Genomic DNA, 20,864 nt, shown 5'->3' on the forward strand with positions numbered 1-20,864 from the left:
TGGTCCACTTTAAATTTTTTTTTTGAAGGTGAAAACAAAGTAACAGAAATGCTCCCCTGCAGAAGTCAATGGTGCTCACCTCCTGAAACAGTGAGGACATCTCACAGACCAGACAGGAGCTGGGGCTCTGCATCTCACAGCGGTGCCTGTCAGACAGGAAGAAGTCCCGCAGAAGTGGCGTGTGGGTCAGGGCCTGCACGATGCAGTTCATGAAGCACGTGTTCCCAAGGTTGATCAGCCCGCGCAGACCTGGACACAAATCACCAGAGAGCAGGAGTTACCTGTGTGCTGAACCACAGGTGTCGCTGGATCCCAGCAGCTTCCTCTACCTCTACATACTCATTTTCTTTTATTCATTCATTCAAGAAGCCAGAAACGATGAGATATCGCATTTTGCTAGTTTTTATGCCACTTTTACATGAACGGTATTGAAAAATGTCCACCACCATCGACCCCTCCCACTTCAGCCACTGTATGCTTTGACAGAATTACACAAATATAGTTTCCACAACAACAGGCCAGGTCAGAGTGGAGCCTAACGAACAAACAAAATAGGTTTTTAAAAATGTTCTAGGGCCAGGTGCAGGGGCTCATACTTGTAATCCCAGCACTCTGGGAAGCCAAAGCATGAGGATCACTGGAGCCCAGGAGTTCGAGACCTGCCTGGGCAACATGGTGAGATGTCTCTAAGGCAAAACACAAAAATTAACCAAGCATGGTGGTGTGCACCTGCAATCCCAGCTACTTGGGAGGCTGAGGTAGAAGGATCGCTTGGGCCTGGGAGACAGAGGTTGCAGTGAACTGTGCTCCAGCCTGGGCAACAGAGCAAGACTCTGTCTCAAAAAAGAAAAAAAAAAAAGTTCTAAAGGGTATTCCCTCAATTTGCAGAAAATTCAGCAAACACACTCACACACATCATTTCCCTCCCTGAAGATTACTGTGCCCAGCCTCACCCTGGCCAAAATAAACTTACGTCCCTTTACCCACACAGACGCTGACGGCTGTGAGGGCAGGGCTGTTGCTACGCATCACTCTGCGCCCCAAGCCCACTGCAGGTCCCTGCAGAGAACAGGTGCTCAAGAGCTGGTCACTGAGCACATTGATGAGTGACAGTTATGCAGGGCTTCAACAGAATCACGTGGACTTAAGAAACCCACAATTCTGTATTTACTTTTAAACCCGGGAAAGAAACCTAGCTGAGAGTGACGACGCGCTCCACCCACCTATGGTGCAGTTCGAGGTGATCTTTCTCCTTTTCGGGTTGTGCTTCAGCAGTTCAAGCTCCCGTTTGGTTGGTTCCCAAGTTGAAAACTTCTCTCCAACGCCTAAGCAGATGAAGGATAGTTCCAAGTGCTATTAGCTAGATTTTCACATCAAGTGTGTTTACACATAAAAGCTGTGGCACTGTGCTGTCATGTCAGGGTGCATTTCAGTGAGCAACATCCACAGCACCAGGGCTTTCTCAAACTCTCCTGTGCTGAGAGGGGCTACACAGAACACTTAAAGGAGCTTCTCACAGAGGGTATGAGCATGTGAGCTAAGTTTCCTGCAAGAAAAGCAGCACCTCCAGTCAAAACTACCCCAACACCAATGCCAAAACAGTTGGTTTTCAAATGTCTTCCATCCTTCAGCGCAGAGATGGCAGCATCAGCACCAGTGGGAACTTACATGAAGGATTCTCCCGCAAACAAGTGAAATTGAAGGAGAGAGCATGCACTTTTCAGCAAACTGAAATAGCATAAACACAGCCTCGAGTTACCAAACTAAAATAGATCCAACAGTTAAAAATGTGTGTGCCACAAAATATTCAAAGAGAGTGGTGGTAAATGCTAATTGGCATCGTATTCCATTCAACGCACACCCTATGCACTCAGAAGTACTTGTTCCATGCCAACCAACATTTCTGAATACTTCAAAATACTTTAAAAGACACAGCATGTTGGATAGACAGATGATTCTAGAAGAATTCCATTTTAATCCTGGACATACATTACTTAGGCCCGTGCTTTAAGTGCTCTGCACAAAATAATACACCCACACTTAGTCACAATGTTATTAAATTTCTGAGAGGGAAAAGAACAGGGAACACAAGTCAGAGATCGCTCTCCAGAAAAGACTTGTTAAACACAAATAATTCTGCTCACTGAAAGAGCCCCTGTTGCTATTCTTCCCTTCTCAAAACACTGGGGTGTTTTCAATGGAGAGTAATCAAGGCAAGAATGTAAAACAGGTGTCAGGTTCATATGTTTCCTTTGCAAACAGTGATGGCTTTGCTACCAGAGAGCTCAGATGCTCACCTGTCAACTGGGGTAAACCACACCTGTCACTATGTCACTATCACTGTCAACCACTATGAGCATCTGTCAGAATCAAAAACCAAAAAAAAAAAAAAAAAAAGGAAAAAAACTCAGGGAAGCCAAGAAGAAATAAATAATAAAGAAAATGACTGCATGTTTGCTCCTCTCACTCTGTGTGGCCAATAACCAGAGTGTGTGGCCGCAGGGTGGTGACGGCAAGTGTGAAACCCACACTGGTGTGAGAGCCGTGAGGGCAGCTCACAAGACGGCAAGCATCTGACTGTGCAGTGGGGCTGCTGGGAGACTCTCCTAGTTTCCGTCTAGTGGGTCTAGTTTCCATCTGGTGGGTGCATGCTGTTGACATGGATTTAACATCACCCAAACAGTCCAGAGTTTTAAAAGAGATTCTACCACAACTTGATCAGAAAATAGTCTGCTCTCCTGGGAGGAAGCAGGTATGTTTACATATAACATCACTGCAAAGAGATCGCTTGCTAGAATTCGGCAGAGCTGAGGGCAAACCACTCAGGGATGTCCAGATATGGAGTCATCTGTCCCCGAGAGGTGTGACCTCGCCACACTCGTTCAGCCCCATATCTGCAGGTGCGCCCTGGGAGAGCTTAAGTAATGCTGGGGGTTGTTCCCTTGACCCAGCTGCAGGCCCATGGGGGACCTGCAAGGGAAGCACCCTGGAAGTGGTCCCAAGCACACGGGCAGCTATGCATGCCTCGACACTAGCCACCTCCCCTGCCATGCAGAGCTTCAGCTGACTCCACTGTGGGCCTTAGGGGAAGGTGGGGGAGTCCTCTTCCTACCAGCCCGCCACTTCCCACCTAGGTACTTCTCTTTCTCCTACTGGGTCTGCCCTTGATGGACATGAGGGAACTGCAGGATCAAGCAAGTAAACTGAGGTGGAACCAAACCTTGCATTTTCCAAGCCTTTCGCTGCTCCTCCTTGGCAATTATTTCCATGTCTTTGTCATAGATGTAGTCCTGGCACAGAAAACAGTAGATGCCTCCGTACATCAGATCAATGGCTGAGGAGAGAAAGGAGGGAGGAGAAAGCAAGTTGAATTAAAAACCACAACGGAAGGCTGCAGGGCAGAGTTAAACACAGTGAGGTTCTGTAGATACTGACTATTCACAGCACCTTCCTATGCACAAGCAGGGAAGCCAGTCCAGCGGGGTCTCCTATCCTGAGCAGGTGAGGGGCGTGCACTGTGTTTGGCAGCTCATGCCCAGGGCTGAGGTGTCTAAAAAACAGAGGCGACCTATACATACTTTTCAAAGCAGCCAATGTTCCAGGATCAGGACCTCTGCCACCTTCTCTGAATGCGTGGTATTTAAAACTGGTACAACTGCATTGGATATTTTCAGTCCTGGCCACCTGACATGGAGTGACTATGCTTCCCTCCATTTAGAATTCCTGACACCATCACCATAAAGAATGTGACAGCAACTTGCTGTGACTTTTGTGGTTGGCGGCATTTGCTACTCTTACCTTAAGTACAGGGGGAAAACAGTTTCTCATCAGATGACCCTGATTGACATCTTGACCCAGAGCTACCTGAAGGTGGGTCTTCTACCACAATTTCTCAACTGCATCTTCTATAAAATGGGACTAATAGGCCGGGAGCTGTGACTCATGCCTGTTACCCCAGCACTTTGGGAAGCCGATGTGGGCAGATCATTTGAGGCCAGGAGTTCAAGACCAGCCTGGTCAACATGGTGAAACCCCATCTCTACTAAAGTACAAAAAATTAGCCAGGCATGGTGGCACACGCCTGTAACCCCAGCTATTCGGGGAGCTGAGGCATGAGAATAGCTGAAACCTGGGAAGGGGAGGTTGCAGTGTGCCAAGATCTTGCCACTGCACTCCAGCCTGGGCAACAGAGTGAGACTCTGTCTCAAAAAATAAAAATAAAAATAAAAAAATTATAGTAATACTAGTATATTCTTTTTACAAATAAGAAGAGATACATATGTATGTATAAATTTCGATTTTCTAAAACAATCACAAGAAGCTGTTGACAGTCGTTTCCTTTGGGGAGAAGTATACATTTTCGTGTCGTTTGACCTTTCTAATCATGTGCATGTCCAGTTTTTAATTGTCAACATAAACCTTTATTTTATGTAAATAAGATCCACTTTTGCTTTCTTTGTTAAAAGTAATAATTTGTAAAAAGTCAAAAAATAAAATAAAATAAAATAGGACTAATAGCTTGGGCTCTTAATTATTTTATCATAAAAGTAAGTAAGATAAAGTCCTCTGAGTGCCTGAAAAAAGGTACTCTCTCCATTCAACAATTTATAAACAACCGGGGTTGACCGGGCGTGGTGGCTCACGCCTGTAATCCCAGCACTTTGGGAGGCTGAGGTGGGCAGATCACGAGGTCAGGAGATTGAGACCATCCTGGCTAACATGGTGAAGCCCCGTCTCTACTAAAAGTACAAAAAATTAGCTGGGCGTGGTGGCAGGCACCTATAGTCCCCGCTACTCAGGAGGCTGAGGCAGGAGAATGGCGTGAACCTGAGAGGCGGAGCTTGCAATGAGCTGAGATCTCACCACTGCACTCCAGCCTGGGCAACAGAGCGAGACTCTGTCTCAAAAAAAAAAAAAAAAACCACCAGGATTACCTACCCAGAGGAAGGTAAATGGCTCTACCGTAAAGACACACGCATGCGTGTGTTCATCGCAGCACTATTCACAATAGTGAAGACATGAGATCAACCTAAATGCTCACCAATGGTGGACTGGATAAAGAAAACGTACATATATACCACGGGATACCATGTACACATAAAATGAAATGAGATCATGTTGTTTGCAGGAACATGGATGGAGCTGGAGGTCATTATCCTTAAAAAACTAACATAGGAACAGAAAAACCAAATACCACATGTTCTCACTTATAAGTGGGAGCTAAACGATTAGAACACATGGACACAAGAGGAGAACAACAGACACTGGGACTTACTTGAGAGTGGAGAGTGGGAGAAGGGAGAGGATCAGGAAAAACAAAAAAAACTGTCAGGTACTACAGTACATACCCAGGTGAGGGAATAAACTGTACACCAAACCCCTGAATCATAGGTTTATATAACAAACCTGCACATGTACCGTTGAAACTAAAATAAAAGTTAAAATATTTTTTTAAAAACTGGGAGAGAAACCCGGCGTGGTGGCTCACACCTGTAATCCCAGCACTTTGGGAAGCTGAGGTGAGTGGATCACTTGAGCTCAGGAGTTCTAGGACCAGCCTAGGCAACATGGTGAACCCCCATCTCTACAAAAATTAGCTGGGTGTGGTGGTGCGTGTCTACGGTCCCAGCTACTCAGGAGGCTTAGGTGGAAGGATGGCTTGAGCCCAGAAGGCAGAGGCTGCAGTGAGCCAAGATTGCACCACTGCACTCCAGCCTGGGTGAGAGTGCCAAACTCTGTCTCAAAAAAAAAAAAAAAAAAAAATTGGGAGAGTGGGGCTTAAATCCACGCGATGTCAGACACCTGGGAGGCAGCGAAGCACAGAGGAAAGAGCATGGATTGAGAGTAACTGGCACCAGCCCTCACTATACCATCTGCCAGCTATGCACCTTTCATCAATTACTACACGCCTCTGAGCCTCAGTTTCCCCTGCGGTAAGATGCTGATAGCAACGGTACTAGTGCTTCCCAGAGCTGTGTGATGATTAGGTTAGTATATAACTTAAGTGCATCCCCGGATAAACAGGGAAGTCTTGGAACATCACAGTTTTATTCTATTTCATGTCTTAAGCTACTATGACTTATATTGTGCTAGATCTTTGAAGTCTTCCAAAGCAGATCTGTTGAAACTCAAAATAGCAGTTTAAGATTCCCAGGGCTACCTTCTGCCCTACTCAAAAAATTCACAAAATGCCAACAACGATGTTAAAATCCTGGTGGGAGCTGTCGCAGAGCTCAGCCATCAACCCTTTGCCACTTCCTGTTCATCAGCAGTACAGCCCCAGCACATGGACGTTACAGAGAAATCCTGACAAGTTTACAATAAGGGTGATGAGAATTTACAGTAAGGCCGAGACAGCACGTGAAAAACAGCCCACACGTGTAGCTGACAACAAAAACTCTAGCCTGGGAAGACGGATCACCATTCCAGTGCCTATGTAAATCCTTCTAGATTTAGGCCTTCTTTAAGACGCCTTCGCACTGCAACGCTCCCACTGCATAAAACCAACTGACATCCACAAGGCGTCAAGACCATTTGAGGGGATAGGGTATCTAACAAATGCTGCTGGGACAACTGAATATTCACCTACAAATCCTTACCTCATACTGTATACAAAAATTAACTCGAATGGATCACAGACCTAAATATGAGAACCAAAAGTATAAAACTCGTAGAAGAAAACATAAGGGCAAGTCTTCATGACCTCGGATTTGGCAAGGGATTCTTCGATCTGACACCAAAACCATCAGCAACAAAAGAAAAAATAAAACTAGGCTGGGCGGCAGCCGCTCACACCTGGAATCCCAGCACTTTGGGAGGCAGAGATGGGAGGATCACTTGAGCCCAGAGTTCAAGATAAGCCTTGGAAACATGGTGAAACCCCATCTCTACACAAAATACAAAAAATCAGCCAAGCGTGGTGGCGCATACCTGTGGTCCCAGCCACTCAGGAGGCTGAGGTTGGGAGGATCACTTCAGCTTAGGAGGTTGAGGCTTCAGTGAGCTGTGATTGTGCCACTGCACTCCAGCCTGGGTGACAGAGGGAGATAGTGTCTCGAAAAGAAAAAAGAAACTGGACTTCATCAGAATTAAAAACATCTGATCCTGTGCTTCAAAGGACACTATCAAGAAACTAAGAAGAACCTACAAAATGGGAGAAAACATTTGCAAATCATACATCTGCTCAGAGTCCAGTATCCAGAATATACACACACACCCTAACACACGCACACACTGTATACTGTGCATGTGTACATATAAAGAACAACAACAAAAACCAAACAATCCAATTTAAAAAAAGCCACGGACATGAACTGATATTTCTCCAAACATATACAAATGGCCCAACAAGCACATGAAGAAATGTTCAACATCACTGGTCATTAAAAAAATGAAAATCAAAGCCACAATGAGACACCATTTCACACTCACTATTATGGATATTAAAAAATAAAAGTGTTGGCAAGGATGTGAACAAACTGGAAAGCTTGTCCATCACTGGTGAGAATTAAAATGGTGCAGCCATAAAAAAAAGATCGTGTTTCACATAAGCAGAGTGACCTAATGACCCTGCCAGCTCACTTCTAGGTATACATCCAAGAGAAATGAAAACATGTCCCCCCTAGAATTACACACGATGTCCACAATGGCACTATTCCTAAGCGCTAAGACAGTGGGAACAACCCAAACGTCCATCAGCAGATGAACAGATGAAGAATGTGTTCTACATACACAATGGAACATGACTGAGCTATACAAAGGAATGAAATACTAATCCATAATGCAACTCAGATGAATCACAAATGCATGCTTGCGGAAAGAAGCCAGACACGAAGGGCCACGTGTTATATGATTCCACACATATGAAATATCCAGGAAAGGAGAACCCACAGAGACAGAAAGTAGATTCAAGTCACTAAGGGACAGGAGAGAGAGCAACAGGCAGTGATGTGTTAACGGCGCATTCCTCTGCGGTGCAAAAAAGTTTCGAACTAGAGAGATGGAGGACACACAACATTGTAAATGTGCTAAATGTCACCGAGTTGTAGACTTAAAAATGGTTAATAGGGCCAGGCGCAGTGGCTCATGCCTGTAATCCCAGCACTTTGGGAGGCCGAGGCAGGCGATCACCTGAGGTCAGGAGTTCAAGACCAGCCTGGCCAACATGGTGAAACCCCATCTCTACAAAAATACAAAAATTAGCTGAGCATGTTGGTGTGCGTCTGTAAGCCCAGCTACTCGGGTGGCTGAGGCAGGAGAATTGTTTGAACCTGAGAGGCGGAGGTTACAGTGAGCTGAGACCGCGCCATTGCACAGCATGATATTGAGGCGACAGCTTCCAGATGTCCATAAGAAAACAGCTGGATCATAAACACATCGTAGAAGGTACAGGTATGTTTTGCCTTAAATCGTCTCACTTCTTTTTTACTTTATTTTTTTGAGTCTTGCTCTATCACCCAGGTTGGAGTACAATGGCTTGATGACAGCTCACCACAGCCTTGACCTCCTAGGCTCAAGAGATCCTCCCACCTCCTGAGTGAGTAGCTGGGACCACAGGCACACACCACCACGCCCTGCTAATTTTTAAATTTTTTGTAGAGACAGGATTTCACCATGTTGTCCAGACTAGTCTTGAGCTCCTGAGCTCAGGTAATCTGCCAACCTCAGCCTCCCAAAGTGCTGGGATTACAGGTGCAAGCCACACCGCTCCTCCCTCATGTCACTTCTTTAAAAAAAAAAATTAGTAGGGAAAAAAAAATCAGACACACTGTGTCCAGGCATGGTGGCTCACTCCTGTAATCCCAGCACTTTGGGAGGCCACAGCCGAAGGATCGCTTGAGCCCAGGAGCTCAAGACTAGCCTAGGCAACATAGTGAGACCCTGTCTCCACAATTTTTTTTTTTTTTTTTTTTTTTGAGACAGATTCTCGCTCTGTTGCCCAGGCTGGAGTGCAGTGGTGCGATCTTGGCTCACTGCAACCTCCGCCTCCTGGGTTCAAGCGATTCTCCTGCCTCAGCCTCCCAAGTAGCTGGGACTACAGGCGCACGCCACAGCACCCAGCTAATTTTTTTGTTATTTTTAGTAGAGACGGGGTTTCACCATGTTGGCCGGGATGGTCTCGATCTCCTGACCTCATGATCTGCCCACCTTGGTCTCCCAAAGTGCTGGGATTATAGGCATGAGCCACCACGCCCAGCCTACAAAAAATTTTTCAACACAGGAAGTCACTCGGCCTCCCAAAGTGCTGGGATTCCAGATGTGGTGGTGTGTGCCTGTGGTCCCAACGAGAGGCTGAGGCAGAAGATCTCTTGAGCCCAGGAGGTCAAGGCCGCAGGGAGCCATGACTGTGCCACTGCACTCCAGCCTGGACTCCAGACAAAGCGAGACCCTGTCTCCAAAAAAAAAAAAATCAGACACACTTTCTGTGTCGTCAGCCTCAGTTAAAGCCGTGGGTCTTATCCTTTACTACGAGTACTCCTTGTAGAGAGCTGTAAGGGACGTGGGTGCAGTGACTTTTTGGACTCGCACGTTGTTTCCAATAGGTCTTTCTAGGCTAATGTTTTTAAGAGAGCATCAAATTACAGAACTTCAGGGCGGGAAGGCCTAAAAATATCTTTACCTGGAATTGCTAGGCTCACGTGAACTATTCCCTAAAACAGGTCTCTGGCTTGGACCCCTTGAAAATGCTATTCTGAAGGATATCCTGCCAACTCCATAAGCATTCCAAGGAAAACACTAATGTGCAGAAGAAACAATTAATGCACAAAGTCAGAAAACAAAGTCAAGGCCAGGCACAATGGTTCATGCCTGTAATCCCTGCACTTTGGGAGGCAGAGGCAGGAGGATCACGTGAGGTCAGGAGTTTTGAGACCAACCTGGCCAACATAGGGAAACCCCATCTCTACTAAAAATACAAAAATTAGCCAGGCGTGGTAGCAGGCACCTGTAATCTGTTACATGGGAGGCTGAGGCAGGAGAACTGCTTGAACCCAGGAGGCAGAGGTTGCAGTGAGCCAAGATCACACCACCGCACTCCACCCTGGGTGACAGCGCGAGACTCCATCTCAAAAAAAAAGAAAAAGCCAAGAGCAAAACTGAGTTTTATGTAACTTCTAGAATGTAGAATGAGTTTGATTTTGTAAGGCTGTGAAAGGTAAATCAATCTTGAGGCCACACACAGTGCTAAGGGAGCCTTTTCAAGAACTGTGTGACTGGAAACAATGAAACCCATTGCTGAAGGCCATAAAATCACCTATGCACACCCAACCCCATGCCAACCTCAGCGACCTCATATTGCATGGAGCTCTTTCTTTATAAATGTTTGCCTAAGGTGATTCCTAACTATGTGTTTCAAAAGGTCTGATGTTTCATTAGCAGGGACAGTGTAACTTTTCACAGGAAGTCAGCTGGACATAAGACAGCAGGCCATTCACTCAGAACTGTCGGATGCTAAGGCAAACTGAGGGCGCGATTCAGCTGAGTTTGGCTTGTCCCTTCCACTTCCCTTGCCAAGTGTCACCAGTGAGGGGCACGCATTACTTGAGACAAGGGCAAAGTGGACTTTTGGAAGAGTGGAACTGCAAATCAAAAAATCAAAGAGTAGCAATTTGGGGGCCACAACTATCCCCCCATCCCAGAAGGTCGCCTCACCCAGGTTATGCCGCTTCGACTTCGCATGCTCGTGAATATGCTTCTTTGTGAAACAGCCGAAGAAGACACAGTAGAGGCAGGAATGCAGCCTGTTGAGGTGGACGCCACAGACATGGCAGATACAGGACTTGGCCTGAAATTCAGAGAAGAGGAGGAGTGAGCGCTGTGTGATAGGACAGGGGTGCTCAGAGGAAAACAGTCAAGCAAAGCATCCCCCCAAGACCGCTACTGGAGGAAAGGACAAGGAATTCCATCTCCAAGGCTTACCACTCTAGAGGATCAGTTTAATCCTTTCAATTCCCCCAAACAGGACTTCATTCGGTTGAAAACTAGCTCCCCATAGGAAAACTCAGCCCACAACTTCAACTGCCAAACCCTGTAAGCTACGGGGATGTTCCCCCACCTCCTCCTCCTGATCCTGATGGGCACCCCAAGCCCAGCTCCCATCCCCACTGCAGGCCAGCAACTCACACCTAGTCACCCTTAACCTGGACATCATTTCAGGTTTGCGAATCCAGGTTCCAGGACCACAGCAAATTTAGAAGCAATAAGAAAAAGGGAGGGAGACATGAATCAAAGCAATGTGCAGAAGAAAGAAAAAGGAGCAGGGCATTACCAAGAAACAGACCTCACAAACCTGAAATGTTAATCACGGCAATGATGAGCACAGTGCTAAACAACCCTTACACCCCCAACCACCCAGGAGTGCCACTGACTCACAATACTGATGGGACATGTGAACAGGGACAGCCGCCACTGGCAATATTTGCACAATTTGAGCACAGAAATGAATAAGAGAATTATTTATACTGAGTTTTAAAAGAATCCCTAAGTCCAGATTGATAAACATATACACCTACTATGTACCCATCAGATTTTTAAAAAAACAAATTAATACTATACAAACACAAAGTCTTCTTCGCAGGAGAATTCCATCTAATAAATATCGTAAAAAGAAAAAAATACAAGATCTTCATTTTATGCTTATCATAGTAATAACTGATTCAGACAAGAATCATCAGTAGATGCTAGAACCATTGGGTAAAAAAATATTGTGTCATTCACAACTGTCAAAATAGTAGAAAAGGTCCATATATTCATCAACAGATGAGTGGATGAACAAACTGTAGCATATACACAATGGAATATTAATTACTCCACCACAGAAAGGAGTAAAGTACTGACACATGCTACAATGCAGACTAGCCTTGAAAATATCACGCTAAGTGAAGGAAGCCAGAAACAAAGGATCACGTATTCTATCTATTTATATGAAATACTCAGGATAGATAAATCCACCAACACAACTCAGATAGGACGTTGCCAGGGGCTGGGGACAGGGAGAACAAGGAACAGATGAAAACATTTTCAAATCTGATAGAGATAAGGCAGTGACTGCACAGCCGTGTAAACCATGAAATGTTGCTGAATGATTCCTCTAAAACGGTTAACTGTATTACGTGAATTTCACCTGGATTAAAAAAATATATTGTTACATATACAATTGTCCCTCGGTATCTAGGAATTGATTCCAGGATCCCCTCAGGTACCAAACTCCACGGATACTCAAGTCCCTGATACAAAATGTACTTGCAAATAACCTATGCACATCCTCCCATAAACTTTCAATCATCTCTAGATTACTTACAATACCTAATACAAAGTAGATGCTATGCAAACAGTGGTTATAGTGTATTGTTTCAGGAATAATGACATGAGAAAAAGTCTGTACATGTTCAGTACTGATGCACCTATCCCTTTTTTCCCCCAAATATCTTTGATTTGTGGTTGGTTGAACCCACAGAGGTGGAACTCAGGCTGCTTGTGTATGTATGTATGTATGTATGCATGCACACATGTGTACTTGTGTATTGAGGCAATAGAGATCTACAGTTTCAGAGTATCACTCCAGAGACTACTTCAGTCAATTAAACGGGAAAAGATTACCTCTACAACAGAGAACTCTGGCCACCGCCACCCTAACCAAACTTATCCCCACCACAGAGCAGGCAAGTGCAGAGAACAACACGGCGGCGCCTGTGGCATGCTCAGACCAACACGACCCATCTGGAACCTGCTCCTGAGAAGTAGGGAGGTATATCCAAATTGAAGGACTTCTGCAAAATGACTGACCTGAGCTCTTCAAAAACATTAATGTAATGAAAGAAAAATAGGCTAGGAATTTCTAGATGAACCAAATCTAAAGACACATGAAATCAAATGCAATCCATGATCTTGGATTGAATCCTATATGCCAATTTTTAAAGGCATAAAGGATATTATTGGAACAATTCAGGCATTTAAAGTTGGACAATATATGTTAGATAGTACTATTTGAAAAAGTAAACTCTGAGTGTGATAACTGTTTTGTGCTTATGTAGGAGACTGTCCCAGTTCTTAGGAGGTAAACTATCATGATGTCTACAATCAGCCCTCAGATGATTCAGAAAAAGGTACAGACATAAAACCAGTTAGCAAGAAGCTAACAATTGATGAATCCATATAAATGTATACATATTCATTTTAGCATTCTTGCTATTTGTTGTAGGTTTCTTATTTTCCAAATAAATGGATAGAAGACAAATATTAAATTGAACATATGTACCCTACAGCCTAACCATTCAATTCATAGGTTTATATGCAACCAAAGACATGTACAAGGACTTTTGTAGCATTATTACTTGCAACACCCCAGCGCTGAAAATAAAAATGTTCACGACTAGTAAAAGAATAAACTATACTACAGTTAATTCAGTAAAGTACACAGCAATGAAAAGGAGCTTATGATATACTCAGCAGCGTGGATGAATCTCAGAAACGTAACACTGGACAAAACAACTAAACACAACAAGCTCCTGCTGTGCTACACACTCCATTATAGTCTATCTCTACTACACAACCTAGGACTGTGCTACACACTCCATTATAATCTATCTCTACTACACAACCTAGGACTGTGCTACACACTCCATTATAGTCTATCTCTACTACACAACCTAGGATGCTCCCCTGCACGGGTTTACCAATCACCAGGGAAGACACATTTTACAGGCCTTATGGAGCCAACACAGCTAAGAGACAGCTTCTCCAACATTATTCAAGCAGCCAACCAACAAGACAACTGGCGCTAAATACAGAAAACAGCTGTCTCTGACATACTGATAAAACCTCAATCTTATGTCTGGTATAGTCACGCACCACATAGCAATGTTTCAGTGAATGACAGGCTGCATGTACAATGGCGGTCCCGGAAGATTATAGTATCATATTTTTATTGTAACCTTCTCTGTGTTTAGCTATAGATACACAAATGCTTACAATCATGTTTCAACTGCCTACAGTGTTCAGTACAGTACATGCTGTACAGGTTTGCTGCCTAGGAGCAACAGGCTCCATCTCACACAGCCTGGGTGTGCAGTAGGCTGTACCACCTAGCTTTGTATTAAGTCACTCCATGATGTTCGCACAAAGACAAAATCGCCTAACAATGCATTTCTCAGAATGTATCCTGTTGTTAAACAATGCCAACACTGTATTATTATTTTTCCCCAATCTACACTGTGGAGCAGCACGTCCATTGATAATACTGTATCAGATTTAAATGTAACAAAGGCAGACACAGGAGTAAGGTAGCACATGTCTTCCAGTGTCTGGAGGAGGCCAGGAATAGCCTCTGGAGTGGCTACCCTGCAAACACTTTATTTTGGACGTCCAGTCTCAGAATTTGAGATGAAATTTCTGTTGTTCTAAGTTACTCGGTTTGTGGTGGTTTGTTTGCAGGCCCGGGTCACTCACATGGGATTCACGTTCATTTTTATTCTATCTCCTTTCACAGCACTGTAAAGTAGAAAACACAGCCAGGCGTGTTGGCTCACGCCAGGAATGCAGTACTTTGGGAGGCCGAGGTGAGAGGACAGCTTGAGGCCAGGAGTTCAAGACCAGCCTGGGCCAAATGGGGAAACCTCATCTCTACAAAAAATGCAAAAATTAGCTGGGCATGGTGGCGCACACCTGTAGTCCCAGTTACTCAGGATGGTTTGAGCCCAGGAGGTCAAGGCTGCAGTGAGCCAAGATCGCACCACTGCCCTCTAGCCTGAGCAACAGAACCAGACCCTGTCTCAAAAAAAAAAAAAATGTTGAAAATGCATTCCCCAGGCACCCCTGCAGCTCATGTTCCAAACATATCTTGAGACACATTTGCAGACGATGGGGTTGGTGAGTAAGCTAAGAAGAGAGGCCCAGTGGGGGCATCCACAGGCTGACATGGACCCCGGAAGGGTGGCACTGTTTAAGCAGCCCAGCACACCACTTCCTGGTGTGGTGGCTCCTGCAGAGGCAGGATTCCCCAGGCTGGCGGGTTTTCCTAGAAATTCAACCTAGAATCTACTACTCCATAGCCCTTGCAATGATTTCTGAATTAAATCCCTTTCTCCTATAAATTAATTCAAGTAGATTCAGTAGACTGCAAGTAAATCCTGAAACATAACTAGGATTTGTATGTGACAGGAATTAGAAGAGGGATCAATTATTTAATTGTTGTTCATCTTATGCAGTGCAGAAACACCCTGCCAAATTCATTAATTCAGTCCCGATATTAAGAATATTCCTCTGAATATCCTGTTCTCTTATCTCCTTACTCACACTACCTCCCACCCCAAGAAGGATGCAAAGGAGCAAGAGGGGCAGAGCCCTTGTAGTCAACCAGACTTACCCTATGGGATGACTCAACAGTACATTGAATTTTGAGTCCAGTTTTTAAAAGTGTGCAAACATGACACACCACCTTAAGAGCTAGTGCACTTTTCACACATTACCCATGACTTCCTACTGGTCTAAAACCTGAGCATCTTAGGAAGGTAAGTTTAATTCTTGTGCATTCTCTTCAGTGACTTTTTCAAGGACTCAAACACTGACATAAGTGAAGGGACAGGTATAAATTTTTTTTTTTTTTGAGATGGAGTCTTGCTCTGTCACCAGGCTGGAGTGCAGTGGCGTAATCTCGGCTAACTGCAACCTCCGCCTCCCAGGTTCAAGTGATTCCCCTGCCTCAGCCTCCCGAGTATCTGGGACTACAGGCGTGTGCCACCATGCTCGGCTAATTTTTTGTATTTTAGTACAGACGAGGTTTCACCATGTTGGCCAGGATGGTCTTGAACTACTGACCTCAAGTGATCCACCCACCTCGGCCTCCCAAAGTGCTGGGATTACAGGCGTGAGCCACCGTGCCCGGCCTAAATATTCTATCCTTTATATGAAAAAAAAATGGCACTGAAAAGCTAAAGACTTTGCCAAAATTAGATAATCTTCTCAAATTAAGTTCCCCAACCTCAAAAACCTCAGCGTCCAGACTCGGGCCCCTCAATCTCGGAGCCAAAATCAATCTAAGGGTACAGCGACTCCAGAACTTTCAATTTGCAGAAGGGGTAATTTCATTCAGCAAAGACCTCAGACTGACCTCATTTCAAGGCTGGAACCCAGCAGTTGCCGGGGATGTCCTTGGACAGGTCAGGAGACTTACCTGCTAGGCCTACCTAAAAAGTGTATCCCAAGTACCAAAACCAGAAGGAAATTACGTATGAAATATAAAATATCACAGCAGTCCTCCCTTACCTACAGTTCCGCTTGCTGTGGTTTCAGTTACCCACAGTCAACCTCAGTCTGAAAATAGTAACATGGAAATCCCAGAAATAAACAATTCATAAGCTTTAAATTGCCCGCCGTTCTGAGAAACATGATGAAACTGAGTGACATCCCGCTCTGTCCCATGACCATCCCTTTGTCCAGCTTCTCCATGCCGTCTAGGCCACCTGCCCCTTAAGTCACTTGGTAGCTGTCTTGCTGATCACATCAACTGTTGCAGTGGCTTGTGTTCAGGCCACTTTTATTTGGCTTAATATGGCTCCAAAGCTCAAGAGTACTGATGATGCAATTTGGATATGCCAAAGAAAAGCCATAAAGGGCTTCTTTTACGTGAAACGGTAAAAATTCTTAATAAGAAAACAATATCAAATGACGAGGTTGCTAAGATCTACAGTAAGAACAAATCTATCCATGAAATTATGAAGGAAAAGTTTGCACGTAATACAAATGGGGTTCAGTATTACCTGTGGTTTCAGGCATCTACCGGGAGTCTTGGAATGTATCCCTCAAGGATGGGGGTGAGTACTCTATTATCATAAACGGGAAATGAGGAAGCCCAAGAGATGCTGTGCTGAGGGACACACACTTGGACGGAAGCAAACTGGGGCAAAATCCTCCTGGTACTGACCAGCTTAGGCTAGTCTTCCTTTAAACTGAGCTCACCTCACGCAACTGTCAATTACACATGTATGGGGAGCAATCACATTATCCTAAAGCCTCATTTTAATCTATCGTTCTCACTTAATTCTCTGAGTTTCTTACCAGAGCTGCTAACATGTAATAATAAAACTCACACTCAATTCTATCTCAATTTCTACTCTTCAGCACCCTCTGCTACAGGTATTGGCCAACATAAAACAAGAGGCAACAAAAAGACTCACATATCTATTAGGCGGGTCATTTTAATCCTTGAAAACTGAGTTTACTTCCTATCTAAGCTTCCATCCGCTTGATAGTGAGGTGATCAAGTCTGTGTGCTAAATACAGGAAAAGCCTTGATAGGAGACCCTGCTACCAATTTGTAGGAAATAGGACAAAAAAAAAAAAAAACCACTTTGAACTTGCACTGTTGAGTATGCAAACAGCAAAATCCAGACTATAGGAAAGTCAATAAGTCAAAAGGCCCAAGTTTTTCAACAGATAAAGTAGAAGCAAAAAACTGTAAGAAAAGAATGAAGACAGAACCTACAGATTAAGAAACTTAAACGACTTACCAGTATAGCCACATGATAAATACCATTAAAAGATAAAAAGGAATGAACTTTCGGCTGGGCGCCGTGTCTCACGCCTGTAATCCCAGCACTTTGGGAGGCTGAGGCAGGCAGATCACAAGGTCAGGAGATCGAGACCATCCTGGCTAACACAGTGAAACCTAGTCTCTACTAAAAATACAAAAAAATTAGCCGAGCATGGTGGCAGGTGCCTGTAGTCCCAGCTACTCGGGAGGCTGAGGCAAGAGAATGGCGTGAACCCGGGAGGCAGAGCTTGCAGTGAGCCAAGATCACACCACTGCACTCCAGCCTGGACGACAGAGCAAGACTCTGTCTCAAAAAAAAAAAAAAAAGGAATGAACTTTCAATCCACTCAATGGATACAATGGATATTGCTAGACAAAAGCCAGTATGAAAAGGCTACAGACTGTATGAACCCAATGATAGGACATTCTGGAAAGAGAAAAACCTCCGAGATGGAGACGAGATCACAGTGGTTGTGGAGAGTTAGCAGGTGAAGCACAGGGATTTCTTGGGGCAGTGCAACTGTTCTGTACAGTACTGTAGTTGTGGATACCTCTGTCAAAATCCACTGAGCTTTAAAGCACTAAGAGCAAACCTTAATATATGCGATTTTAAAAATAACTGATGAGGCCCTATGGAATGCAGGCTAAGGCAGAAGAAACTAATTGTATTACACATATAGGACACAACTCCACCAAGAGGGGTGGGGAGGGAAATACCTAAGTAATGCGGAAATCAGGGGAGAGTGTAAGACTAAAAGCAAAAGGAACTGTAACTGAGCACTGTACTCTAAGGGGGTAAAGTCATTTCCCAAGGGAGTACAGGACAACAATTCTGAAACCTCTCTTCACGTATACCAAAGCGGAACAAGTAAGTAAATAGATTGTCGATAGTGGGAGCAAGCATTTTCTCTGCTGGACAGAGAAGTTACAGATAAACTGGAGGGGAAGGCTAGAATAATCCCTATAGAAATGGATTAGAGTTGGAGATATAAACATGAACTCATGTAGAGCTTAATAGGGATGCTGATGGATATATATCAAAATAATTACAGACATGTATATGCACGGATTTGTATATACACACCTGTTTCCCAGCTCTGTGCCTTGAGGGGGCCAAGAAGCCAGGATATCACAGTAATAATGAGTACACCAGTGCCCAGATCTTGGTTTCTAATTCCATTCTCCCAAGAAAGGAACTAGGGATCCTTGGAAAATGCTGGAGTCTAAGGCTGGGGCAGAACACACATAAGATGATCCCAGAACATCGTGTAGCTCCAGAAAGTAAGGAAGTGCTCAAAAACAACAAACAAAAAATAATGTAGCTATGTGAAACGGACACCAGAGCCAGCTGAAAGAGCTCCCAGTGGATACAGCCAGATGATGGGAGCAACACAACAAACCACACAGCACTGGATGATAACCCAAAGCATATATTCAATATCCACAAGTCCATATTGATACACACAAGTGAATAAACACACAAGTGAGGATCAGCAAATCTTCCATACATAAACGTTCCAAATAATTTAAGTAGCTACTCCGTCCTCAAGGAGGAGGAACAGAACTCCCCACCCCAGTAGAGTACCTATGCAGAGTGACTCCCTTCCAAAATAAACAGTACATAAAGGAGGGAGTCACTCCACAGTGGAGAAACCGGCAAACATGACCTCAGTCATTCAGTCAAGCCCAGCAACCCAAGACATCTTGACAGCATCATCCTTAATATACGGGAATGAGAAGGGCACTTCATCTCTGTGGTCTTCCTTCCCAAAACTCATAACCACAGCTAAATCATGAGAAAAACATCAGAAAACCAAAACTGAGGGACATTCTACAAACTACATGACCGGGACTCCTCAAAACTCTCAAGGTCACCAAACAGGACGGCATGAGAAACTGTCACTGTCTAGAAGAGCCCAAGAGGACGTGAAGACTCAAAGTAATGTGGGATTCTGAGACAGAATAAGGACATTAGATAAAAACCAATGAGTTCTGAATAAAGTATGCAGTGTAGTTAATGAACTAAATACACAAACACAAATGAGTAGAAGTAAAAGCGGGGAAATCTGAATGAGATGGTGGATTATATTATAGATACACTGTATCAATGTCAATATCCTGGTGGTAATTGTACTCCATTTCTGCAAGAAGTTACCCATAGGGGATGGGGGAAAGATACACAGGATTACTGTATTTTCTTACACCAGTATGTCAATCTACAATGACCTCAAAATTAAAACCTTAAACAGAAAAATGTTTACATTTTAGACCTTTTACTTAGACCCCACTTAGTATGAATGGTGTAATGTTTTGTTGTGATGATTTGAAAGATCCAGTTCACTATAAAGTAAAAAGTAAATTCCTCAAAGAAACGAAGTTTTAAAGTATACTTTTAAAATAGCACATATCATCCCAGCACTGTGGGAGGCTGAGGTGAATCCCCTAAGGCCAGGAGTTCAAGACCAGCCTGAGAAACATAGGGAGACCCAGTCTTTTATTTTGTTTTAATAAATAAATAAAGACAATAGCACATATCAGGAAAATGAGCTAGACTATTAAAATAAAAACAAGTAATGAGAGCTCTCTACAATGTGCTCACCACCATCCCAGCACCTGGCTGAGCCAGTAAAGACGAACTGAGGCATTGTTGGATGGCTGGGAGAGGTGGCTCATGCCTGTAATGCCAGCACTTTGGGAGGCCAAGGAGAGAGGATCAATTAGCTCAGAAGTTCAAGACCAGCCTGGGCAACACCACAAAACTCATCGCTACCAAAAATACAAAAATTAGCCAGGTGTGGTGGCGCATGCCTGCAGTCCCAGCTACTTGTGAGGCTTAGGCAGGAGGATCACTGGACCCCAGGAACTCGAGGCTGCAGTGAGCCATGATCATACCACTGCACTCCAGCCTGAGTGACAGAGACAGACCCTGTCTCAAAAAAAAAAATACATAAAAAATAAAAAATTTAAAAATTTAAAAAGTGTTTTGAGGACACAGTGCCATAAAATTTTAGATTCAAAGAGAGAAATGGTTTTAAAAACATTACCTGCTCTCCAAAGTGTCTATATTCAAAATATAATGTAGAATGTTAAATCATAATCACTTCCTGCCAGTTCCTATCTTTACAGACAAACCCTGAAATGGTAAGAAATTTGTTATATTTAACACACACCAAAAACACAAAGGAGATGCCACTGTGGTCGTGCCAGTCCTAAATCATGGAAATCGTTTTTTTCTTTTTTTTGAGACAGTCTCACTCTGTCGCCCAGGCTGGAGTGCAGTGGTGCGATCTCGGCTCACTGCAACCTCCACCTCCCTGGTTCAAGCGATTCTCCTGCC

At 44.1% G+C, this 20,864-nt stretch overlaps 1 protein-coding gene across 1 annotated transcript in view; it reads right to left on the minus strand.

Annotated features, from left to right (window-relative positions):
* The window catches only part of USP22 (ubiquitin specific peptidase 22), a 43,473-nt gene that overhangs the window by 18,097 nt on the left and 4,512 nt on the right, over positions 1-20,864 (minus strand). The window contains exons 2-5 of the mRNA XM_009251395.4: positions 10,651-10,783; positions 3,221-3,334; positions 1,224-1,325; positions 80-249 (exon numbers count right to left, since the gene is read on the minus strand). Of these exons, the coding sequence (XP_009249670.3) occupies positions 80-249; positions 1,224-1,325; positions 3,221-3,334; positions 10,651-10,783 (519 nt within the window). The remainder of the gene's footprint in view (positions 1-79; positions 250-1,223; positions 1,326-3,220; positions 3,335-10,650; positions 10,784-20,864) is intronic.

The sequence above is a fragment of the Pongo abelii genome, chromosome 19 (assembly GCF_028885655.2).
Source record: "Pongo abelii isolate AG06213 chromosome 19, NHGRI_mPonAbe1-v2.0_pri, whole genome shotgun sequence".
NCBI classification, from domain to species: Eukaryota; Metazoa; Chordata; class Mammalia; order Primates; family Hominidae; genus Pongo; species Pongo abelii.